This window comes from Panthera pardus, unplaced genomic scaffold (assembly GCF_024362965.1).
Source record: "Panthera pardus isolate Hobbes unplaced genomic scaffold, ASM2436296v1 HiC_scaffold_8, whole genome shotgun sequence".
Taxonomy (NCBI): Eukaryota; Metazoa; Chordata; class Mammalia; order Carnivora; family Felidae; genus Panthera; species Panthera pardus.
Window position 1 is genome coordinate 120,816,185 of NW_026527013.1, and position 23,404 is coordinate 120,839,588.

General features: G+C 49.3%; 1 protein-coding gene across 1 annotated transcript in view; it reads left to right on the forward strand.

The window, feature by feature from the left end:
* Nucleotides 1-22,044, forward strand: part of WIPF3 (WAS/WASL interacting protein family member 3) — a 79,473-nt gene extending 57,429 nt beyond the window's left edge. Inside the window, 6 exon segments of the mRNA XM_053896831.1 lie at nucleotides 4,011-4,336; nucleotides 4,338-4,767; nucleotides 7,636-7,785; nucleotides 8,796-8,897; nucleotides 17,677-17,753; nucleotides 19,775-22,044. Coding sequence (XP_053752806.1) covers nucleotides 4,011-4,336; nucleotides 4,338-4,767; nucleotides 7,636-7,785; nucleotides 8,796-8,897; nucleotides 17,677-17,753; nucleotides 19,775-19,798 — 1,109 coding nt within the window. The 3' untranslated portion in view covers nucleotides 19,799-22,044.
* The last annotated feature ends 1,360 nt before the right edge of the window (nucleotides 22,045-23,404 follow it).

Below are 23,404 nucleotides of genomic sequence, written 5' to 3' on the forward strand. Positions count from 1 at the left end.
CCTTTGGCTGGTGGTAGGGGGCGGCGGGGGGGGGGGGGGCGGGGGGCGGCTCCGTGGCTGTTTGACATAAGGAGGTGCATTTGCTGCTGTCACCTACTGATAAAGTCCAGCAAAGATAAGGGCACTAGGGTGCTTTGAGGTCCAATTGAAACCCTCTCAGAAGCCATTTCATTTCCTCTTTTCTGCTAAGGGCTTGGCAAAGAGAGTTGACATTTCTCAAGGCCGCTTTCTTTTCCCAAATTCCTGAGTGGTAGCAAATAAACATCCTGTAGGGTAAAAAATGTCCACTAGTTTCTCTTCACAGAAGAAAAGATAGGAGAAATACCCAGTCAGGTTTAACAGGGACCGGCCAAAGGAAGCCAGGTCGTCTCCATTTCTACCTGTCTCCTGTAGGACACAAGTGAGTGGGGTTTGAGCCACTCTGTGAAGACAAGCATTGATTTCTGTAGAGGAGATGGAAATCCATAATGAAGTGACCGATGATGCATGCTACAGGATGGAATCTCAAAGACAGAGACAATAAACAGATGCATGGGCTGGGTGCCATGTCAGAGTAAGACCGACCATGGCTCTCCTCTCTCAAAACACTTCCATCAGCTTCCTGGCCATTCAGAGAGAAGGGCTCTAGTCTTTGCTACCTCTCCATGTTCTTGCCTCCTGCTCTTGCTAGCACACGCCCTCCATTTCAGCCACATTGTCCTCCTTGCTTTCTTGCACACACCAGGCATGCTGTTGCCACAGGGCCCTTGCACGGACTGCCCTCTTGACCGGAAACACTCTTCCTCAGGTGTCCACATGGCTCATTTTCTCCCATCCTTCAGGTCTCTGCTCATGTGGCACCTGATCAACCTATCAGTGAGGCTTTATGCATCCAGCCCACAAAAAATATCAGTCCCACCCCCTGACTCCATATCCCCTCTACACTGATTTAATTTTCTTGTATTAGTTTTCACCATCTGATATATATTTACTCGTTAGTTTATTTCTGTTGTCTCCCTCTAAATATAAACTCTGTGAAGGCAGGAACTGTGTTTCTTTTCACTGCCTTAAAAATGCCTGATGTATGGTAGGTGTTCAGTAAATATTTGTTGAGTGGAACGTATAAGTAGGTAGCATGGTTGCAGAGAGCCATGAGGCCCAGAAAGCACAGAGTCTAGTGCTCACAGTACTTTTGGGAGTCCGTGAAAATGTTTGGATTTCTTTTAAAATCACTTTCAGGGTCAAAGATTCTATTTGTCTTTATAGCAACACGTCCCTAAAATGTCTTCCGAAGTCATAATGTGGCCTTGGCTTAGCGCTCTGAAGGAGTGGCCGTTAAAATAAGATAGGATGAGTAAACTGGGTACTATGGAATGTGTAATGAGACTTCCACGCAGTCCGAGATCTTCTGGAAACACCCACAGATTGAAGAAGGAAAACGTATTTCATCTGTTTAAAATTTATGCTTTTTAATGTTTATTTATTTTTGAGACAGAGAGAGACAGAGGATGAGCAGGCAAGGGACAGAGAGAGAGGGAGACACAGAATCTGAAGCAGGTTCCAGGCTCCGAGCGGTCAGCACGGAGCCCGACGCGGGGCTCGAACTCACAGACCGTGAGATCATGACCTGAGCCGAAGTCGGAAGCTCAACCGACTGAGCCGCCCAGGTGCCCCAAAACATATTTCATCTTTTGATACCCCCCCCAGGCTCTAGATGCACTCAAGCTGGCCTTTCCCCACCTGCTTTGTGGCCTCCTTTTGTGTTTCTGTTTGGATTTCCAGGGTTAACGTCTATGTTATGAAGGAAAACCTCCTTCTTCCTTCCCTTGGCACTTACTCCCCTTGGCTCTCTCCACAGGCCCCCTGCTACCTGGCTTCCTGGCCTGCACGCAGGCTAATTCCTCTCTCCTGGGGGCCTCACCTTACACATGTGCTGCCAGCTGTCTGCTTCATCCTGGAGTGGGCATGAGCATAAGCCGAATGAGGATTTGTGCCTTCCTTGCCTCTGCTGTTCATGTCACAATAAAAATAGGTTTGCCCACGTCTCATTCGCCTGGCCACTTAGTCAGCAGAGGTTCCTGTGCTTTTAAATGACTCATTCTGAGCGTTTTTGAATCTCGGAGACATGGTGTCCTTAGTCACTTAGAAAGTCAGGATTGGTTACCCAGTGGCTGAATCTGCTCCTCCTCAAACTTGTTATTCCTTTAAAGTTCAGGGAGCAAGCAGACCTATAGGGAGGCCTCGGCCTGGCTAGGGACCTGCCTTGGTCCTCTGTCTTCATCTCTGTGTGCTATGGGAACAGGCTTAAGACCTTGAAGGCAGGAATCCCTGAGCCTGACACCTGCCCTAGTCCTCACATGAAATGTCTAATGTTAGAATCGCAGGGGGCGGTAGGTCCCGTCCTTGGAAAGGCCAGGCGGAGGCCTTCACTCCTGGCCACGGTCAGCCGGGTGTCATGGCGGTGCCTGCCTCAGGCCCCGAGGGAATCCAGTCAGCCAGGGTGGATGCCTCGGTGCGAAGACATTGTCTCTTCCAGAACCACCCCCAAAGGAAATCCTCAGCAGAGGAATAATGGCACCACCACCCTGCCTTCAGAGCAGCCATCCTGTAGCTGAGACTTGTAAAAAGCAGTGCTGCCCAGGTAACTGTCACATCATAGCCAGAGGAGGGTCACCATCCTTTTGGAAAGCCCGATACTGTCATCCTGCCCACCGAGTTTCAGCCCCAGCGTCGCCGCCACCACACCTTGCTTTGAATGGCCTGGCTTTTGGGGTCAAGTGCGTTGGGGTACCATCTTGCACCTGGTTGGGTGAACACACCCAGGGACGCACCAGCAGGAAAGCTCCAAACCGCTGCCAGATGCTGGGGTTTATAATCTGAGTCGGCAGCTGTGTTTCCTATTCTGCAACACCCAGGAAGCTGTCTGAGAAGCAACCATCTTTTCAGGTGTTCGCCACGTGTTTTCAAGGGGGTTGTAAATTACAGGGGTGCAAGAATAGGAAAATATGGCTTCCCTGGAATTCCATTAGGGAGAGCACTATATTTACTTAGAAGGAGTATTTTAACGAGCCTCCTGAGGGGACAGTGATGCTCCAAAGACACATTAGAGCAGTGGCTGCAGAATTTCCATGCACTAAACAAGGAGAGGAACATTTTTGTCCTCGGGGAGGGACAAAAGGGTAAGAAGCACAGCAAAAGGGCGCACAGAGAGTGACAAGGCCCCTCCTAGGGAGCACCTCCACCCCAGTCTTCCATGAAGTATGCCAAAGACACGTCACTGGGAGCAGCATGCTACTCCAGATTTGTTGACTTCCAAAGAGGCATTGGGTTTCAAGTTGGGGTTCGTGGATCTGTGCGGTGAGGAAGCCAGGAGATCAGGAGACCGAGAGCCCACTGGAAATGGACATGTCTTCGGAAAAAGAGGCTTTGAAATTCCAGAGCCGTGGGACTGGGAGGTTCAAGGTCGTCAGACCTGGATCCCCAAGGCTGTGTGTCTTCCCACTGACTTCTGAGTTACTTATATATTGGAGGGATGATGGATCTTCTGGTCTTGATGCACAACCGAAGTCCTTGTTCACAAAATGCTGGAAATGAGGAAAACCTACCTAGCAAGGAGCTTCTAGTTGCTACGGCTGAGGATCCAAACTAGGATGTAAAGGCTGGGTACCCGGCTGGATTGACCTAGTCGGTAACGGTGAATGAGTGTGAGGGTGGCCTTGAGGTAAGGGAAGGCAGAGAGGGTCAGAGCAGCCCTGTGCCCTGGGCTGGGAGACTCATGGGCCCTTGGCAGGTGCGGGCAGAGATGGGCTGGAACAGGAAGGCTGGCACTTGCAAGGACCTTGGGGTCGGTCCAGCCAGCCCTCTCGTGGGACAGCTGCCGCACCTGAGGTCTCCCCGTGAGCGTGCAGGAAGAGAGCGTCCACCATGCATTTGGCTGACATCACGCTGGACGGCATCTGTCACAGCCGCCCACATACTCGGGTTCCTCCATCCTCTGTGGCTGACCTAACTCAGAGCTTGTTTACTTCCAGGTGGCAAGACAGGGCAGGCCCCTGGCTCCCGGGCGCCTTCTCCCCGGCTTCCTATCAAAACTATCAGTGGCCCGCTTAACCCCCCTGCATCTCCCAGGCTAGGCAATGCCTCTGAGGTGCACGGCGCTGCCAGGACAGTCCCTCCTCGCCCCAGCATGCCCGCCCCACCGCCTCCTACCCCACCCCCACCTCCTCCGCCCCTGCCCCCACCCCTGCCCCCTTCCTCCCCCACCAAAACTCCACTGGTGTCCCCACCTGGCCCACCCACCAAAGGGAACCCCCCAGTGGCTGTACCCCCTCTCCCCTCCGTACCTCCCCCTCCCCCTCCCCCCCCCTCCCCCAACTCCACCCCCCCTTCCCCTGGCCTCCGTTCTCAGTGACAAGGCAGTGAAGCCTCAACTAACCCCCTTGCACCTACCACCCATCCCACCCCCACTCCCTCTCCTCCCACCTTGTGGGTATCCAGGGCTCAGTGCAGATGCTACCAGCCCCGCCCAAGATGCGCGGGAGCCTCCCGCCCCACCTCCCCCACCACCCCCACCCCCTCTTTATGCCTCCTGTACCCCGAGGTCCTCTGTGCCTGCGCCTCCTTTGCCAGGAGCTAACAACAGCAGTGAAGCCCCACCCCCGCTGCCCCCCAAGTCTCCCAGCTTCCAGGCCCAGCCACCCAAGCCCAGCGTTCAAGCCTTGCCTACACCTCCAGCCCCTCCGGGATCCCAGACGTTCGTGCAGAAGAAGAGGCCCGGACGAGGCCCAGGTGAGCACCACTGTCCCGGTCCAGGGTGGCCATATCAGAGGATCACCCAGCCCTGCCAGTAATTATGGAGGTGCTAGGGACACAGCCAGAGGCCTGCCTCTAGGAGCCACTTGGGGTCACCCTGAGATGTCTTAACTCTTAGGATTTTGTTTTAGAACCGAGCTATCAATGCCCCTCGCGGAGCACGATGAAACTTGCTGTATGGGACTTTATGTTGTATTCATGTTAGAGACAGGAAACCAAGGGGGAGAGGGGTTGAAAGATTTGTCCAAGGTCGTGCAAACCCCTCGCCAGGCATTCTGGCCTTAATCACCTTGCAATTACTAGCTGTGTGACCCTGAACAATTCCTTAGCCTCTCTGTGCTTTCTTCTCCTCATCTGTTAAATGGGGATAGCAATAGTTCCCACCTTGTGTGATTGTTGGACCAGGGCCTGGCAACATTGAGCTCTAGAGAAGGGTTTTTTTATTCTTACTCTCATCGCTCATTTACCCAAATCTCCTCTCTGCGGTGGAGGGGGCTGTGGATGCAGTTTGTTTCCAGAACCAGGTCTCTGGTGTAATTTCTGCCTGAGTTATTACATGCTGGCCCCCAGCCACAACCCGCACTGGCCCTCCACAGACTGTATTAGCATTCTGCCTTCTTTCTGGCAGGTTCTCGTGCTGACTCAAGAAAACTAAAGGTCTGCATTTCAAGCCAAATAGTAAAACTAATCCCTTCACATATCTAGCAGAGAGGATGTTGGATTGAGTATGCGTACCCTTAACTGATGTCCAGATACTGGGGAGGCTTCATTCACCTCTGGTGTCCTTCTGAATGGAAAGCATACGCACATACCCACACATACACACACATGCACACATGCTCATAAACACCATCCACACACACACGCCAGCACACATCCACACTCACACATACATATTCCTCGGTCTTTAAGAAAATCTTTTGATGCAGAAGCTTTCCGAAATATGTTTCCTCGAATTAGAAATAAGACAAGCTCATTGTGGAGCAAGTAGAAAGCAACTGAAATCACCAAAATAACATCACCCAGAAATAAAAGCTGTCCCATTTCAGTGTACTTCCCATCATTTTTTTTTTCTGAGTATGTCTACGTATTTACAAAGTTAATACTATTTTGAATATATGATTCAAATATTTCTATTCTCTTTCTGTTTAATGTTCCATCGAAAGCAGTCTTGTCAAACCAGTGAAGTTTATTCAGAAGCATATTGATATGATCAGCAGTATATACCAGATTTCTAGTATGAAGTTGATTCTATTTTTTGTTATCGTAAATAATATTGCAGGAAATACTTTTGTAGTATTTTGTATATTTTGTATATTTTGTATATTTTGAAAAGACAGGTTCCTAATAAGGAATTCCTGATACAAAGGGCAAGAATATGTTTTTTTTTTTTAAGTTTATTTATATATTCTGAGGGGAAGGGAAGGGCAGAGGAGCCTAAGCTCGACTTCTTGGAACCATGAGATCATGACCTGAGGCGAAACCAAGAGTTGGACGCTTAACCCACTGAGCCACCCAGGCGCCCCAGGGCAAGTGTATGTGTAAGGCTCTTGGTCATGAGAGAGAAGGTTTGAAGCATTCTGTTTTCAACTGAGTGGTCACCATAAGGCCAGCATTCCTAGTAGTGAGACAGCCACCCATGATTCATTCATGGGATGGTGAAAACAACAATGCCTTAGATTCAGAGACATCTGAATTCAACCTGGCCTCCCCATCCACTCCTGTGTAACCTCTTGCCAGTTTTTAAATGTTTGGAACCTTGCTTTTATGTGGGGGGGTTGGGGGGGGTGGCAAATGGAGATAACATCTTTCATGGAGGATCGTTACGAATATTCAGTGAGAGAATGTGCCTGAAGTGCATTGTGTAGAGCAGGGGCTCACTGTGTCACCTCCTTACCATAGGAAGGGACAGTTTTTCCTCCAGAAGAGGAGTCAGCAACCACCGTAGCCCCTTCACCCCTTTAGTCTGCTTATGGGAGCCAGTAAATCCTAGTGGGTCCTGATTCTGAGAAAGGGAAGACGGGGGTGGTAAGCTCAAGGCCAGGAGCAGATGCTGTTCTGGCCCATCTCCTTGTGTCTTTGGATGTGGAACTTAGTTTTCCACAAACAACATGAGGGCAATTTCTGCCTCAGGCCAACTGGGGGGCAGAGAAGGAGGTTGTAATCATGGGCATTTTGTCACAGGTAATAGCGGTGTGGTGGTCATCGTTTCAATAGGTGAAGAGTAGAACACCCACACTGACGTGCTCCTTCTTAATTGCCAATGAGTCATTCAACAGAGTACTGACAAGGGAGAGCGAGCCTCCCACAGGCATCATCAGGGCCTGGTGACGGAGGTGGGACTTGAGTTGGGCCCTGGTGGGTGGGGTGGATTTAGGTATTGACTAGAAGGAGAAAGAGTGTCTGCCGTGCAGGGGAACCCCCGTGAGCAGAACCCCGGGGATAGGAGCAAGCCCCGACAGCTTGTTCGTCCCACCTCCCTCTGCACCTCACCCACAGACAGTCCCTCCCTTTCTTTGGACTGGGCAATGGTTTCCCCTTCTTTGAACGGTGCTGTCTGATACTGAAGGTTGTTGTCACCATTAACATTGCCACAGCAGCTAACATTTATTGAGCCCTTCCTACACTCCAGTTGACTTCACTCATTCAACCCTCTCATCAAGCCTAGAAGGTGGGTGTACTGTTATCCCCATTTCACGGTTGAGGAAACTGAGGCGCAAGGATGCTGTGTCATTATCCCTGCAAGAGAACTGGAATTCGGTCCCGAGCAGTTTGGCACCTCTCACCGAAAGTTATAGCCTCTGCCATTCCTGTCTCTGAATACTCTGGCATCTTTTCTATAAGGGACCAGTGGGGGAAAGCTAAATCCACCCCCAGCACCGCCTGCGAGGTCACCCACCACGGAGCTTTCCAGCAGAAGCCAGCAGGCCCTAGCCTGGACCCCGACACAGCAGCCGGGAGGTCAGCTGCGGAACGGAAGCCTGCATATCATCGGTAAGTGGGCCCGCCCTTGGCCCGTGCTGGCTGCCAGCGAGGAAGGGGCTTCCCTGGCCCCTGGAGGGAGTTTGCCAGCCCACCATTTCAGGGTGCATGCTTCAGGGTGCAAGCAGGAGCTCACTCTAGCACAAAACAGCCCACAAGTTGGGTGAAATAGGGTTTCTCGTGAGGCTTTCTGGGAGGTTCCAGAACCCATTCCTCTAACCATCTATCTGAGATGAGAAAGAGGGAAGAATACCGACATTTAAACTGCGCATGTCTGCGTGTATGTGTCTGTCTCCACGGAGAAATCCAGGCATGTTGGATTAAAAAAGAATAGAGTGATCTGGAAACGGCGAAAGAACGAATAGAAGGCCTACTAGATAGAGGGAGAGGTAGGGCAAAAATTTGGACATAGGAAGGAAGGTTCTCTGGGCTCAGATACAAAGCCTAGATCACAAAGCAGGGGCTCAGCTCATGAAAGGGCCGAACGCCACCTGTCCTCTTGCAGTCAGGAGCTCAGGGAAAATCCTGTTCGCTTTGGGGAGCCCACGTCCCTGCCTGGGGAGCCCGCGTCCCCGACTAGACACAGGCCGTGCTCCTTCCCACCAGCTGGGCTGCGGACTCCTGCTCTGCTCACCCCTCCCAAACAAAGGCCTCCCCAGGGGCTCAGGGGTAGCTTCAGGCCACAGGGACTCTGCTGGTGCCGTGTTGCTGTCACGTTCCCCACCTCTGACTCTGGACCCTCGATAGCCCTGTGGCACTTCTGCCTTTAGAAGCTTCCTTAAGATGTTGGTCAAAGCAAACCGGAGTGGGTGATCAGAGAGAGTCTGTTGACTTCGCTTTTCCTGATTCCCCTTGTCCGAGCTAAAGAGCAAATACGGAGAAGTAGATGGGTGTCTTAGGGGGCAATCGCCCAGCCATTAAAACCCTTGCACTGGGCAGGCAAACCTGTGTGCTCCTGGAAACTTTCAAAACTTGGGTCATCACAATAACTAGAGTAATTTTGCTGTTTTCCACGTGGGCAGATGACTTTGAGTCGAAATTCACGTTTCATACTGTGGAAGACTTTCCTCCTCCAGATGAGTATAAACCATGCCAGAAGATTTACCCCAGCAAGATCCCCAGAAGTAAGTACCACCTTGGGAAGCCTCTTGGTTTATACCCAGAATTAAGTGCTTAGTGTGACTGATGGGCTACAGGCTGCCTAAAGGATGACGTCATGATTTCACTACTCAAGGGTACAGTGCTATCCGTGCTTCTGGAAGTGTCAGAACATTTCCTGCCCCCCAAGGATTCATTTAGAAGCTTTTTATTCCAGCATTGATTGTTTGGCTTCGGATTTGAGTGCCTAGATTCACCACTTGTCCCTCCCCGTCTTAGGGCTTTTGACAAGGGAACTGAATACCCCGAGAAGACAGCAAAATGGGACACAGGAGCTTTGTATTAATAACTAGAGAAGATTCTTAAAAACCCCAATTCAGAACTCTAGCAGACTGTGAAATGGGGAATGTCCTTAGGTCAATGATTCTCAACCTTGAATACACATTAGAACAACCCAGAGAGCTTTTAAAAATCCCAAAGGCCAGACTGCACCCACACCAACTAAATCAAAATATGCAGGGTGGGATCCAGGTGTCCATATTTTTGAAAGTTGCCAGGTGATTCCAATGTCCAGCCAAGGCTGAAAAATCTCAGCCTGGGGAGAAACTGCCTTCTCCCAATTTCATCGTGTGGACAGCCTCCAAGGAGAAGCCTGCACTCTGCTTACCTGTTTAGCCCAAAGGGTGGAAGAGAAAGAGTCTGGCCTGCCCCTCAGGGCCAAAAGGGCAGGGAGGCAAGTACTTTAGGAAAACAGGAAGCCAAGAAAAGCAAGATGGGTTGTGAACCACACAGTGATGCTGCCTGTCAGTTAATATGAGCCAGTCCTGGTCCAGTGCTGAGCCAATCCGATTGGGCAGGAGCTGGTAAGAGGGGACAGAGACGGCAACATGGGGTAAGGGTCATATGTTTCCCACCCCACAGCATGGGTGAGGCCCCCAATCCCAGACATCTGTAGACTAGCACGGAAAACCGTCAGTGTCCTGGGTTAGCCCAAGACCATGAACTGGGCTCTTTGACCTCTTCCTTCAGAGGAACTTTTGGTAAGGACTCTTCTCCAGCGTTCATCTTCCTGCAGGCAGACCAGGGAGCTCGAGCCTGTGCCCTGCTCAGGTCACAGGTGCCCTTGGAATCAGCCTGGGCAGGTCTTTTTCTGCTGGCCTGTGTGATTGCACATTTAGACAGAAGTGGCCTTGTGTGTTTTTTAAATAATATGTAAAGACTACTGCTGTGAACTTAAAGAGAAAGAGGAGGAAGAGAAGAGCAAGACAGAATGGAGGGCCAAAGACGAAGTCAGTACAAGGCTCATTTCCTTTCCCTAAGCAAGGGTTTGCTCACCGGCCACCTTCATGCCCCAAATCCCACCGTTCTTTGTTATACCCGGACTGTAACACGTGAATGTGACACGTGGCCCCTACCCTAGACCAGAGGTCAGCAAACATTTTCTCTAAAGGGCCAGAAACGACATATTTGAGGCTCTGCAGGCCACACGTTCTTGGTCACAACGACTCGATTCTGCTATTTTGACCTGAAAAGAGCCACGGACCACACATAAATGGATGGGCACGGCCGTCTCCCAATAAAACTTTATTAACAAAAACAGGTGCTGGCTGGATTTGGTCTGCCGGCCATACTTTGCTGATCGCTGCACTAAATTGTTCCAGAAAAGCGGATTCTTCGCAATCTCCTTCTTTTATGCGGCCTTTCTCAGTAGCGTGCTGTGCAGTCCTTCGACCTTCAGACTCAGCAAGTTCTAAAGTTAGCCGTACTTTGAGCCCTGGGTGCCCAGTCTCCTCCCTGAGAACGGAAGAGAAGCCACCACAGGAGGACACAGCTGGCAGTCTGCACTGCGTTCCTCTCGTCTCAGAGAGAGGGTCAAATCAGTGCCCACGCACAAAAAAGATAATCTGAGGCTCAGGAAGATGCAGTTAAAAAAGAAAAAAAAAAAAGAGGAAACGAGAAAGAAAGTGAACTGACATCCCACAGACCGGAAAGGGTATTTGCAATTTCAAAAATAAAATATGGTTTTAGGTTGATGAGGCATTGACGGGCATAAAATACTCCCGTGGCTTCCTAGCACAATTAAATTAGCATGTTCCTGCCATCCCTGTGAGCGGTTAGGGTAGAACCTTGTTAATTCTATCAGTGTGAGTCTGATACAGTTCATGCCTGTCTGGTTACGTCTCTCCTTACAGCTTTCTTCCTTCTCCCCATTGACCTGGTTCCCCGAGATTCGCGTTCTTCATGTCTGGGGGACGGTGTTGGTTCTGTTTCACACTCTTTTGTAGCAATTCTGGCTTTGTCTCCTCCCGCTTGCTCGCTTTCTCTCTCTGCTCCTGACACACACACAGCCCACAGATCCCCTAATGCTTAGCTTTTCTACCTGTTCTCTTCACTGTCTCCGCCCTGCAGGTGTTAGCTGTTTTCTTCCTTTGACAGGGTGATTTTACCTAATTTCTTAATGTTCTCAAAATGCATTAGTGGGCCCCTGGGTGGTTCAGTCAGTTAAGCGTCTGACTCTTGGTTGCGGCTCAGGTCATGATCTCGTGGTTTGTGAGTTCGAGCCCCACACTGGGCTCCACGCTGTTAGGGTGGAGCCTGCTTGGGACTCTGTCTCTCTCTCTCTGCCCCTCCCCTTTCATCCTTTCATCCTACAAAACCGAAGCTTCGTACCCAGTAAACCCATTAAAATCGCAACCTCCGTTCTGCTTTCCGGCTCCAAGAGTTGGACTACTACTCGGTTCCTCATATAAGTGGCATCCTCTAATATTTGACTTTTTGAGACTGGCTTCTTTCATTTAGCACCATGTCCTCAAGGTTATTCACTTTGTACCATCTGTCGGAATTCCCTGCCTTTCTAAGGTTGAATAATATCCCATTGTATGTACGTATGGCATGTGTTCACCCATTCATCCATCCACGGACACTTGGGTGGATTCCACCTTTGGCTATTGTGAATAACGCTGCTGTCAACATGGATGTACAAATACCTCTTTGTGTCCCTGCCTTCAATTCTTTTGTGTATATACCCAGAATTGCTGGATCATATGGTAACTCTATTTTTTAATTTTCTGAGGAACCACCATATTGATTTCCATCTTACATTCCCATCAACAGCACACAAGGGCTCCAGCACATCCTCGCTAACGCTTGTTAGTTTCTGGGTTTTGTTTTGTTCTACTTATTTATTCATTTTTTTTTTTATAGTAGCCATCCTAACAGTCGTGAAGTGGTACCTTGTTATGATCCAGTTCCTATTTTAAAAGAGTTACTGGGGTGCCCGGGTGGCTCAGTCGGTTGAGTGTCCAACTTTGGCTCGGGTCATGATTACACAGTTCGTGAGTTTGAACCCACGTTGGGCTCTGTGCTGACAGCTCAGAGACTGGAGCCCGCTTTGGATTCTGTGTCTCCCTCTCTCTCTCCCCCTCCCCTGCTCACGATGTCTCTCTCTCTCTGTTAAAAATAAACATTAAAAAATTTTAAAGAATAATACATAAAAGAGTTACTTTACATTTATGGCAAAACTAGCCACCACGATTTCCATTAGCAAAGGAACTTCTCCACCAAGTGCTGCCCTAACAGTACTGGGTGGTTCGTGTCATGAAATCAAAGGATTAGATGTCCCAAGACAGAGAATCCGTAGACTCTGCCAGAAGCTGAGCATCTATTACTGCCTTTGCAGAGGGCTGCAGGGCGGTGAGGAGCCTGCCCTGGGCTTAATCTTAGCCGTGCCTGATCATCACTGTTGACCTCACTCGTTCATAAGCTATCTTCCAACATCCCACTCTGTTACCACTACTCCTGTCCTTCTAGATTATTCCTTTATTCCTCTGAACCGGCAAAGGTGTTATCGTGCCTATAAAGCGTCTCCCTTGGCCTACTCTGGTCGTTGGGCTATGTCTCCGCTCACAGACAGTGCCATGCCTTCTTCCTCCCCTTCTGCCCTTTCAGGCATTTTCCCCCACCCCTACCCCATGGAAAGAGACCTTAGCAAGGCCTCCAGGGGACCTCCATGTCACCAAAGCCAGTGGTCAGATGTATTAGCCACAGTCCGTCACACCCTCCTTCTGAAGCACATCTTCACTTAGATTTTCTGGCATCCCTCGCTTTCTTCCCTCCTTCCACTTTGTGCTTGCTGCCTCCCCATTTTTTGGCACACCAAATACTTTGGAGTCCTCTCTGGCTTCTTTCTTTCTCTCCTGCTCCACATCCAACTTACCAGAAAAATCTTGGGGCTCCTCCTCTGAAGTATATCTTCGATCTGATCTCTGTGGCCTCGTCTTCAGCCTCAGCCCGGCCGAAACCACTGTCATTTCTCATCTGGAGACTGCAGGCGACCTACCAACAGGCTTCCCTGCCCCATACTGCAGGCCCCATGATTTGTCTAGAGCCCAAGTCTAGTCAGGCCACCGTCTGCTTCAAATCCTCCACTGAATTCCTGTCTCGTTCTGTATCCATTAGAAATTCCCACCTGGCTCATCAGACCTACGTGAAGTGCCCACACAACCAGCCGCACTCCCCACAGAACCTCCTTTCGCTTCAACAGCACAGACAACTTGGAGCTTGTAGAAAACTCCAAGCACACTCCCACCTCTGGGCTCTGGGTTCTTTGCACTTGCTGTTCTTTCTGCGGGACGCTGTCCCCTGATATCCATGAGACTTCCTCCCTGCCTCCTTTGGGTCTTTGATCTAATGGTGCTTTATCAGACGCTTCTTCCCTGACCACTCTTTATTTGATAGCCCTCCCTGCCCCGTCACTTTTGTTCCTTCTGCCTTATCATCTTCTTCAATTAAGAAATGATTTTGTGGGGGCGCCTGGGTGGCTCAGTCGGTTAAGCGTCCAACTTTGGCTCAGGTCATGATCTCACGTTCGTGGGTTCCAGCCCCACATTGGGCTCTGTGCTGACAGCTCAGAGCCTGGAGCCTGCTTCAGATTCTGTGTGTGTGTGTGTCTCTCTCTCTGCCCTCCCCTGCTCACTCTCTCTGTCTCTCAAAAAAAAATGAATAAACATTAAAAAAAATTTTTTTTAAATAGAAATCATTTTGTGAATCTATATGGAGAGGGAGAATAAGTTGTTGACCAAATCAACAGAAGAGAGAAGAGGCCAGAAGCATATACACTAAGTGTTGAGAGTGGTTAGCACTCAGAGGTAGAATGCTGGGTGGTGGTTATTGTCCTTATGCCTCACTGTTTTGTCCAAGTTTCCTGTAACAAATACTTATTACTTTTTGATCATTAATGCTAATTTTAAAATTCCAGTTTATTGGGAGGGACGCTTGGGTGGCTCAGTCGGTTGAGTGTCTGACTCTTAGTTTCGCTCTGGTCCTGATCTCACAGTTCTTGAGTTGGAGCCCCACGGGATCTACACTGTCAACGCAGAGCCTGCTTGGGATTCTCTCTCTCCCTCTCTCTCTCTCTGCCCCTCCTGCACTCGTGCACTCTCTCTTTCTTTCAAAATAAATAGGGGTTCCTGGGTGGCTCAGTCGGTTGGGCGTCCGACTTCAGCTCAGGTCACGATCTCACAGTCCGTGAGTTCGAGCCCCGCGTCGGGCTCTGTGCTGACGGCTCGGAGCCTGGAGCCCGCTTCCGATTCTGTGTCTCCCCCCTCTCTGCTCCTCCCCTGCTCACGCTTTGTCTCTGTCTGAAAAAGAAATAAAAACATTAAAAAAATTTTTTAATAAATAAATAAATAAATAAATAAACTTAAAAAAGAACTCCAGGTTATTGGGGGAGAGAATCTGATTGGCCGGTCCCTGGCCTGAGCACTTGTGGAGGGGAAGTGTGGCCCCACGGTACACAGGGTGACCCCACTAAGTTCTGTACAAGCGGATGTGGTCCAGGAAGGAGTGGCGGGGTTCACACCAACCTCAACCATGACGTCATGGCGGGGAAGGAGAGGAAAGGCCAGATATGCACTTTCTAAGGTTTAAATCTGGCAAATACTAGAATTGTCATTTCCAGCGAAACCTGTCATTTGCTTTGGTTGGAGACTGTGAGAGGCCTCCAGCATCGGAACGAAAGGGCCCTTTGAGGTCATTCAGACCAACTCCTTCACGTACAGCTGAAGAAACCCGGGCAAAAATCGAGTGCCCTGCCCCTGGTCACAGCTGGGGCTCGCACCAAGGTCTCTGCTCCGTGTCCGGTGTTCTGCACACCTTCCTACCTCTCCCCCTGGTGCCACGTGGACCTCAGCTTGGAGAGCCCATCCTGGCCCCAGGCTGCCAGTTAGTTGTGCTTCTCCTAGGAGTCCACCCTTGTGCTAACCCACCCCCCTCAGCATGCTGAGTCGCTGCAAGGCTGGCCGGAGTTCTGGAAGGCTCTCAGAGAGACCCAGCTTGAACGGCCAGCCCCGTCTGTAAATCCTCCCTGGCCCTTCTCCAGGTCTTGCAGAGTCCAGCCTCCCGTTGGCTACAGAATGACTTTTTTCCCCCCTCTGGCGTGAAAGTATTTCTGTGCCGAAGGCATCCTTCCTGAAAAATGTGACTTTCCTGGGCCTCCCGAGCTATACTGGCATAAATACAGCTCCGGGAGCCCGCTCTCGAAAGGAGAATGTGATGGATTGAATTGTATTTTGTGAAATAATAGAAAATGTATATTTCACCTGTGCCCTCAGTTTCCGGCACAAAGCTCCTAGAACCCTTGTCATTTCCTAAGGGATAAGAGTACTACCAGCACCTTTTGTTCAAATATTTGGTCTTTGACCCCGGTTCCTGACACAGAGCTTCTGAATCCCTTGGAATATCCTGGGTGATAGGAACATGTTTTGTTCTAATGAGGCAATGCCTGGTGGGATCCTGGGTGGGGGTGGGTCGTCAGAAAGATGAAGCCATCATTAGAAGCTTGGAACTTTGAGCCCCAACCCCCTTCTTCCTGGAAGGGGAGAGGGACTGGAGGTTGTGTTAATGAACGATCACGTCTACCTACAAGGTGAAGCCAGCAATAAAAATCCCAAACGTAGGGGGTTCGGAGAGCCTCTAGGTTGGTGAACACATCCGTGTGTTTGGAAAATGGTGCATCCATGGTGCACCCAACTCCATGAAGACAGAAACTCTTGCTCCCTGGGCCCTTCCTGACCTCATCCTATATACATACCTCTTCATTTCACTGTTCATCTTTATCCTTTAGTATACAATAAACCAGGAACCACCATCCCCCCCCAAAAAAAGACAAAGAAAGTATCTCTATGCCTGCAAAAAGGCACAGGCTGGCTTGGTTTATGAAATAAACAACGCTTTGTCAGTAACTTGGGGGCCATCTCTTTGCTAGGAGGCCTCAGCAGTGGTCACTCAGGCTGCTCTCAGGCCCTAGACGCATGGGATCGGGGAGGGATATAAACTAGTTCTTTTTTTTTTTTTTAATTTTTTAAAAAATCTTTTTAATGTTTGTTTATTTTTGAGACAGACAGAGCATGAGCAGGGGTGGGGCAGAGAGAGAGGGAGAGAGAACCCCAAGCAGGCCCTGTACTGTCAGCGCAGGAGCCCGACGTGGGGCTCAAACTTACGAACCGTTGAGATCATGACCTGAGCCGAAACCAAGAGTTGGACACTTAACCGACTGAACCACCCAGGCGCCCCCCAAAAAACCTGTATCTTAACAGATTCTTAAAATGACTTACATGTTCATTGTAGAAAACTTTAAAGTATTTTCAAGAGATTCAAACAAAATAGTACATCCAGGAGGAATCAATATATCATTTCCATTTTTAAAATAGTTCCGGTCATCCTATTTAAACAATTTCTAGCCTGCTTTTTTTCTCCTAAGTTTCAAATATCACCCCAAATTACTTGGGCCTTTGTAAACATTCAAATGGCTACTTCATACCCTGTCCGAAATTGTGAACCCTGGATTTCCTAAATAGTTTCGTTGAACACAGGGTGTTATCAGTATTTCACTACCATAAATGATCTGTGATGAGTAGTTCTGCTTTTCAGTTGCTTTGTAAGTAGCACAGCAGCCTGGATTGTTTGGAGGGACAATGCCTGTTTAATTCGGAGTCTGTGACAGAGGCAGGACAGAAAAGCCTCGTACTTCATGCAGCAAAGAGGCATCAGGGACACCATTTGGAACACGTGACTCACAGGAAAAGTCCCGGAAGGCCTGGGAATGTGGATTTAAAAGCAACCCATATGTATGCACATACACACATATATGTAAGTCAATGCCAAAAAAAAAATCTAGCGGGATAAACACCAAGCGTTAAATTGTGGTGACTTCAGGATAGAAAATGGGATGAGAAGGAGGGCAGGCAAAGACGCACTTGAGGTTGTTTTGCGTTTTTATTTCCTATTTCCCTATATTCTTTGAACCTTTAATGAGAATATATTTATGTGTAACTCGTGTAATATTTAAACAAAGTGTATTTTAGAGAACGAGTTGGATCCTCACGGAATGGAGCCTGATTTATTCAGCATATACTTACCTTTTGCACCTTTTTTTTTTTTTTTTTTTTTTTTTAACCAACCCCAGCACGGTGCTTGGCACATTTGGGCTACTGGACAAATGAGCGAGTCTGGAGGGGGTGGCTCGTTTGGAGCTAAGAAGCGCTCACGTGCATTTAGACGACAGGCCTTAATAACCTCTTCTCCTTCCAGCAGACTGGTCGAGATGCCTGGGCATCCGGTCTGTGACATGGAAGCAGTGGGTGGAAACGCAGTCTAGGGCCAGGAGCCCGAAGGTTTCAGGTTGACGGGCTCATGTTACCCTTGATTCCTTTGCTGTTGCTCTAAGCGCCCGTGTAGTCTGCGTTTCCTCCGTGTAGCGCACGGCGGTCCCCGGGCCAAGAGACGGTGAGATCGTTCTTCTTTCAGGCCGGACACCTGGTCCCTGGCTCCATGCCGAGGCGGCAGGGCAGAGCTCGGATGACATCAAAGGCAGAAATTCTCAGGTAACGCGTCCCTCGGGTCTCTGAATGTAAAAACCGGGAGCCCCCAGAAATGCTGAGCGTGTGCTTTCTCCTTGAAACTTGACATCTTTGCACAGACTCTTTTTTCCTCAGGGAAGACCATTTGGTGCACCTTTGCAGCTAGAATGAAACGCTTACAGTTTCAAGCTCTGAAGAGCGAAAGGGGGAATCCCCATCACATCCAGAAGCAAGGTTGACAACCCAGAACCCCCTGCGAGTCATTCTGCAACAGTGCCCCCATTCACCCCCCCCCCCCCCACTTCATTCTTCCCTGGTTCCAATGGCTTGAGAAGCCTGGAGACAAAACCCTGTGACATGTATCCAATTGAATTCAGATTCTGTATTGTCCACAGAACGCAGGGTATCTTAGCGCACCCATCGGGGTTTTTCTCCCATTGACAAAATAGCTTCTTTTGGCCAAATTTAGTCACAGTTCAAGTCCTGGTGGCTAGAGGAAAGCTGGGAAGAGAACCAGACAGGTTCTTGTGGGATAAGAGTCTTTGACAAAATGCCCTCCTTCTCACGCAAGGCAGCTTGGACAGACTATCTCCTGCCCCTGGGCGGAAGTGACATCTCTCACTGCCCACAACAGGGTCTCATCATTAAAGGCCCTTTATCACTTTGCAAACAAGCATTTAGTCCTGCCTTGGCCTCCTCCTGTTTCACAGTTCTGTGTGGCAAAGAGGGTGGCCTCCTGTTAAACTGGCCCCTTCTGCAGCCACATGGGACAGCATGGCAAGGGACGTGAGAAGGGGAACAAGGTCCTGGATGCCAGGATGATTTCCTTGCAGGAGGACGAACACCCCCTTTTCTAACCAACCACGGCTCGTCTAAGAATTGTGATAACCACTCAAATGATCACAGGCTCAAAACCGGGTGTATGGTTGCAGTTAAGGGAGAAGCGTATATGCATAGGACAAAAGACAGAGGGAATAGACACAGAATTAACAGGCAGGCACTCTGGGAGATGAGAGTTGATTTTTTACTTTCTTCCTAGCGCATTTCTGGAATTTCTGAAGTTTCTGCAGAGAATACATTACTCTTGTGGTCAGAAAAAATATAGTAATAATCAAAATAAAAGCCCCCACATTATACAGTTCTTTACATTTTTTCAGATCACTTGCATATGTGATCTCCTTTGATCCTTTTAGGTACCTTCTGATGTAAGCTGGAGAGATGCCTTTAATGACATTTTTTTTTCAGGCAAGGAAACTGAGCCCCAAAGGGCTAAGGAACTTTCCCGAGGTCACATGCCCAGACTTCTGGCTCCTTGTGCGGTGCTCCTCCCACAATACCTCTCTGCTTTTCCTGGTGTGTTCAAATCACCAGGATAGGAGTTATCCTCACCCTCAGGCACAGCCAGAATGATTAACCATGGTGCAGCGTCCCGTCTCTGGCCTCATGGCAGGCACACACTTAACTCACCAGAGCCCATGAAAGTCTAGTCCAGGATGGATTGTGAAGTCTCTCTTGGGCATCCCGTAGTCAAGATGATCTTCTTTTACGTCTAGCTGGACACCGTGTGAATTCCTTTTCACTTCAGTGAGACAAAAAGCTATCACCCGGAGGGATCACAGGGTTGTAGACAAAGCAAACTGCCCCAGTGGGCACTCTTTTCCGGCTAGGAGGCCTGAGTGATCCATGCGAGGGTGGGAGACCTGGGCTGGAAACCTGAAGGCCTGGGGCCCTCTCTCTTTCCCATTGCCTTGTGTTGGGATCTCCCAGAAGTTCTTTGCTTTTCTTGAGTTTCTGCCAGGTACTGGTGTTTGGTCCCATAAATGTAAGATGGCATTAAGCCTTCATTTGCCATCAATTACATGTCCCATTTCATCCCGCGTCCACCCACAACCCCCTTGGTAAAAATCAGCCCCTTGCATATGACACATCAGGCCCTGGCAGCCTTACGTGGATGCAGAAAGGCTTTGGTGCCCAGTCCCAGGGTGGGTTGTTTGTGTGTGAGGCGTCTTTTCGGTCCACCTGGTAATGTTCTTGTCTTTCCGCAGTTATCTCTAAAGACCCTCCGGTGAGAAGGCAGATGAAGCCCATGTCCTGTGAGCCACCTGGGGTTCCATACTGCCAGATGGGCATCCCCAGGAGAACGTGTCTGTCCTCACCACACTCGAGTTGTAATTCGGTTGACACACAAGCTCAGAGTGGAGCATTTATTTATTGTAAATACGTAGTTTGCACAGGCTTTAAGTCAGTATGGTAGTCGACTTTTGAGTAATTTAAACACACACACACATTATGTTTCTCCAGTCTTTTTAAGACGCATCTTGTCCTCCATCTGTCGGTACAGACAGAGCCCTGTCCCCACCCCGTGGTGTCCATTCCATGACTGTACATATGCGTGCAGGCTGGCCCTTCCTAGATTCTGAACCGTTTCTAGAAGATTCCTTAGTTTGCAAGTAGTCCCAAAGTCGCAGTATCCATGACAGCTTCTTATTGGCATGATTCTTTATTCTCATCGTACAAACCGCAAAATCAAACCAAATAATGCCTTATAAATGATGCAGCTCAGAGAGAGTAGTGTATCCCCACACCCAGACAATGCCACACAGCCTCCAGTGAACGAGATGCCATGTCTCGCTTCGTTTTGCAGTACAGGGATTTTTTTTTTTTTCTGCCTAATGTAAATAAAACGCAAAATTAAGGCAAGAGTGGGCGTGGCCCCTCCAATGCCAACCACAGGGCCCTTTTGTAACTGAATGACCCTACAAGTAGCCAGTGCTCTTTACCGTTTACAGTGCCCCTCCCCACCCACGTTCCCATTCCTCCTGTCCCACGAAGCCCCTAGCCCCAGTCCTGGCAGCCGGGGTAAGGCGAGATTTATGAGATTTTGGTATTTTTTTCTGCAAGTTGGAAACATACGTGACTCCTTATTATAGTCAGTTACAAAGTCTATCTCAGAGATGTTTTTGTTTTTTTATCTTTCGCCCCGGGAGCAGGATTTCCACGGAAAATATGACACGAGAAAGTACAGACCGAAGCATATTAGCAAATATCTGCCTCACATACCTGGTGCCTCACCCCCACCCTTAGGGACCCTGGAAGCACCCGCCAGGCTTCCCTTCCCTTCTTCAGCTCCCTTCTGAGCTCAAGAGGACCTGACTGGTCTGAGAGCAAATCCCCCCTTCCCTGCCGCAGGCACTTCTCTGTGGGGGAGAAGGGTGGAAGTACAGCGGCCCCCGAATATGGAACTGGTCTGGACGGGCTCTGACTGCTGTTCTCGCACCCTTTTTCTTGAGCTGGGAAGAGAACAGAAGTGTGTTTTTGCTTGCACCTGACCCCCAAATGCCCCCTGTCCTTGGAGGGGAAGCTATACCAGAAGAAGGACAGAACATAGAAGGAAACAGACTGACCCCGGGGTCCGTGCTCAAAACAGGTGGAGATGAAAGGAAATCGAGAGGGAGAGGCGGGCAGAGCAGTGGAAAAATTAATGTCCTTTAGAACAACCCTCTCAGGTGCTCACACCTGAAGGACAGCGTGCCCAGACCAAGCCATCCAAAAGAGGTTTCCGGTGAGGAGGGTTTTGGCAGACGTGAGTGCATACGCTCAGCTGTTGTCCAGAGTAAAGAGTAAGATGGGGTCCTACAAGTGAGCAAGGTCAAGTGCCCTTCTCTGGGGAATCAATCATGCCAAACTGTAACTGCTAAATCAATGGAAAAGCAGCTTTTGCAGGTCATTGGCTCTGGGCATAGCCGATTTGTTTTACTGGCTCCGGAAGCTTTCCAAAAGGTCAGAATTTCTTTATTATAACGGCATCCCCTCCGTCTCCCTCCCGGTTGCGTAAAGTAATTACAAGGGTTTTAATGATCACGATTAAGAAGGCCAAAGACAAAGACAATTCCACCTTCAGAGTAGACTGACTGCCCTGATGAGGTGTTTATACATTCATGTTCCACGCCACTGGGACAGAAATGAAAAATAAAGCCATCAAGGACAGAGGGAAGGGATGAGCAGAAACCAAAAATTGCAATTAGGGAGAAATCTCAGGAATCTGGCATCACACCTCTCCTCGAGACCTATCACTGAATTTCACACCCTTCGAACTCACGTGGTGCCTGCCTCTGGCAGGACAGGTTAAGCCCCTTGACCGTAAACTTTTGCAGAGGCGACGACGAATCACAGCACCCTCACTGCTCTCAAGCGTCTCGCTAACACTGTCGCCTGTGCCCCACCCCCACCCCGTGTTTCATATGTATTTTGTATTTATTGATGTGCCCTCCGCAGACTCCTTTCTTTGTACCTAATAAACTTTAATAAGTGGAAATGCTTCTGCTCGTGTCCTTGTTAAAACCCGTCGAGGGACACCAGTACCAATCTAGGCCAACCATTTTTAAGGGTTAGAAGGGCTTCTAAGAATGGCAGGGAACGGGAGATACTCACACGGGAACCAACACCTGCTGCAACATGTTGTGTCCGAAATGGGGCGTTTCTGTTCTGAGCTGACGCTTTTCAGTAACCTACGACATGGTGTTTTCCTAGCTTTTGTGGCTCAATGGAACGGATGGGTATTTGGGAAAAGCAACCAAGGGAAAATCTTTCTCAAATGTATTTTCCCTTTAAAAAAAAAAAAAAAAAACACTGCTTATTTATTTATTTATTTTGAAGTAGAGAGAGCAAGCATGAGCAGGGGAGCGGCAGAGAGAGAGAGAATAACAAGCAGGCTCTGAGCTGACAGCACAGAGCCCAACACAGGGCTCGACTGGTCTCACGAACCGTGAGATGGTGACCTGAGCCGAAATCAAGAGTCAGACGCTTAATTGACTGAGCCACAAGGTGCCCTTCAAATACATTGCCCTAAAAAATCGGTAACGCTCTATTGTTTTATTAATGTAAAATGGGCAGAGACCGTTGCTTATGGAATTCCTCTGATTCGTGTCAAAACGAAACCACTTTTGCTCTTAAGTGCACTTCGTGCCTGCCCCCAACTTCACAAACCCCTCGCAGAATCTTTACGAGGCAGTGTCACCTTGATGTGCCCTGTGGTGTTTTCAGGGGGCCTGTGGCACAGAGGAGATGCGGTTCACCTGCTAGGTAAGCTGGCCTGGGGCCAAACAGAGATCTGAGTCTCTATTTTGCCTGTTACGAGTTGGAGGATGTAAGTTATGTGACCCCATCTGCCCCTTAGTTTCCTCACCTGTAAAATGGGGGCACAAATAGGTACCTAAGCATACAGTGGTGAAGTGAAGTTAGACCTAGACAAGCCCTTAACCCCTGGGTCCCAAGAGACCCAGGTACCGGCACAGCCCAGCTCTAGGGTACAAGCAGTGGGCTCATTACATGCCGAGTCACAAACAGAGCCGTCACTGGCTACCCACACCCCAGCCCTTCGGCTTAGATGGTAGCAAAGAAGCTCAAAGACCACACTCCACTGGCTCTGCCGTTGGATAACAAGGAGAGCGCAGTTGTTAGAATTCATAGACGTTCCCAGAATAAATCTCATCTAGAAGCGAATTTCAAAGCTAGCGGCTACACACACTTTGCATCTGAATTAGTTAAGGACCTGACTTGTTTTATCTGCCCTCTTATTAGCAGAGGTAGAGATAAGCCCTTTAATGACCCAAAGGGCCAGCGTGAGTAGAGAAGGAAAGCAGTGGCCGAAGAGACTTGACAAAGGGGATGATGAA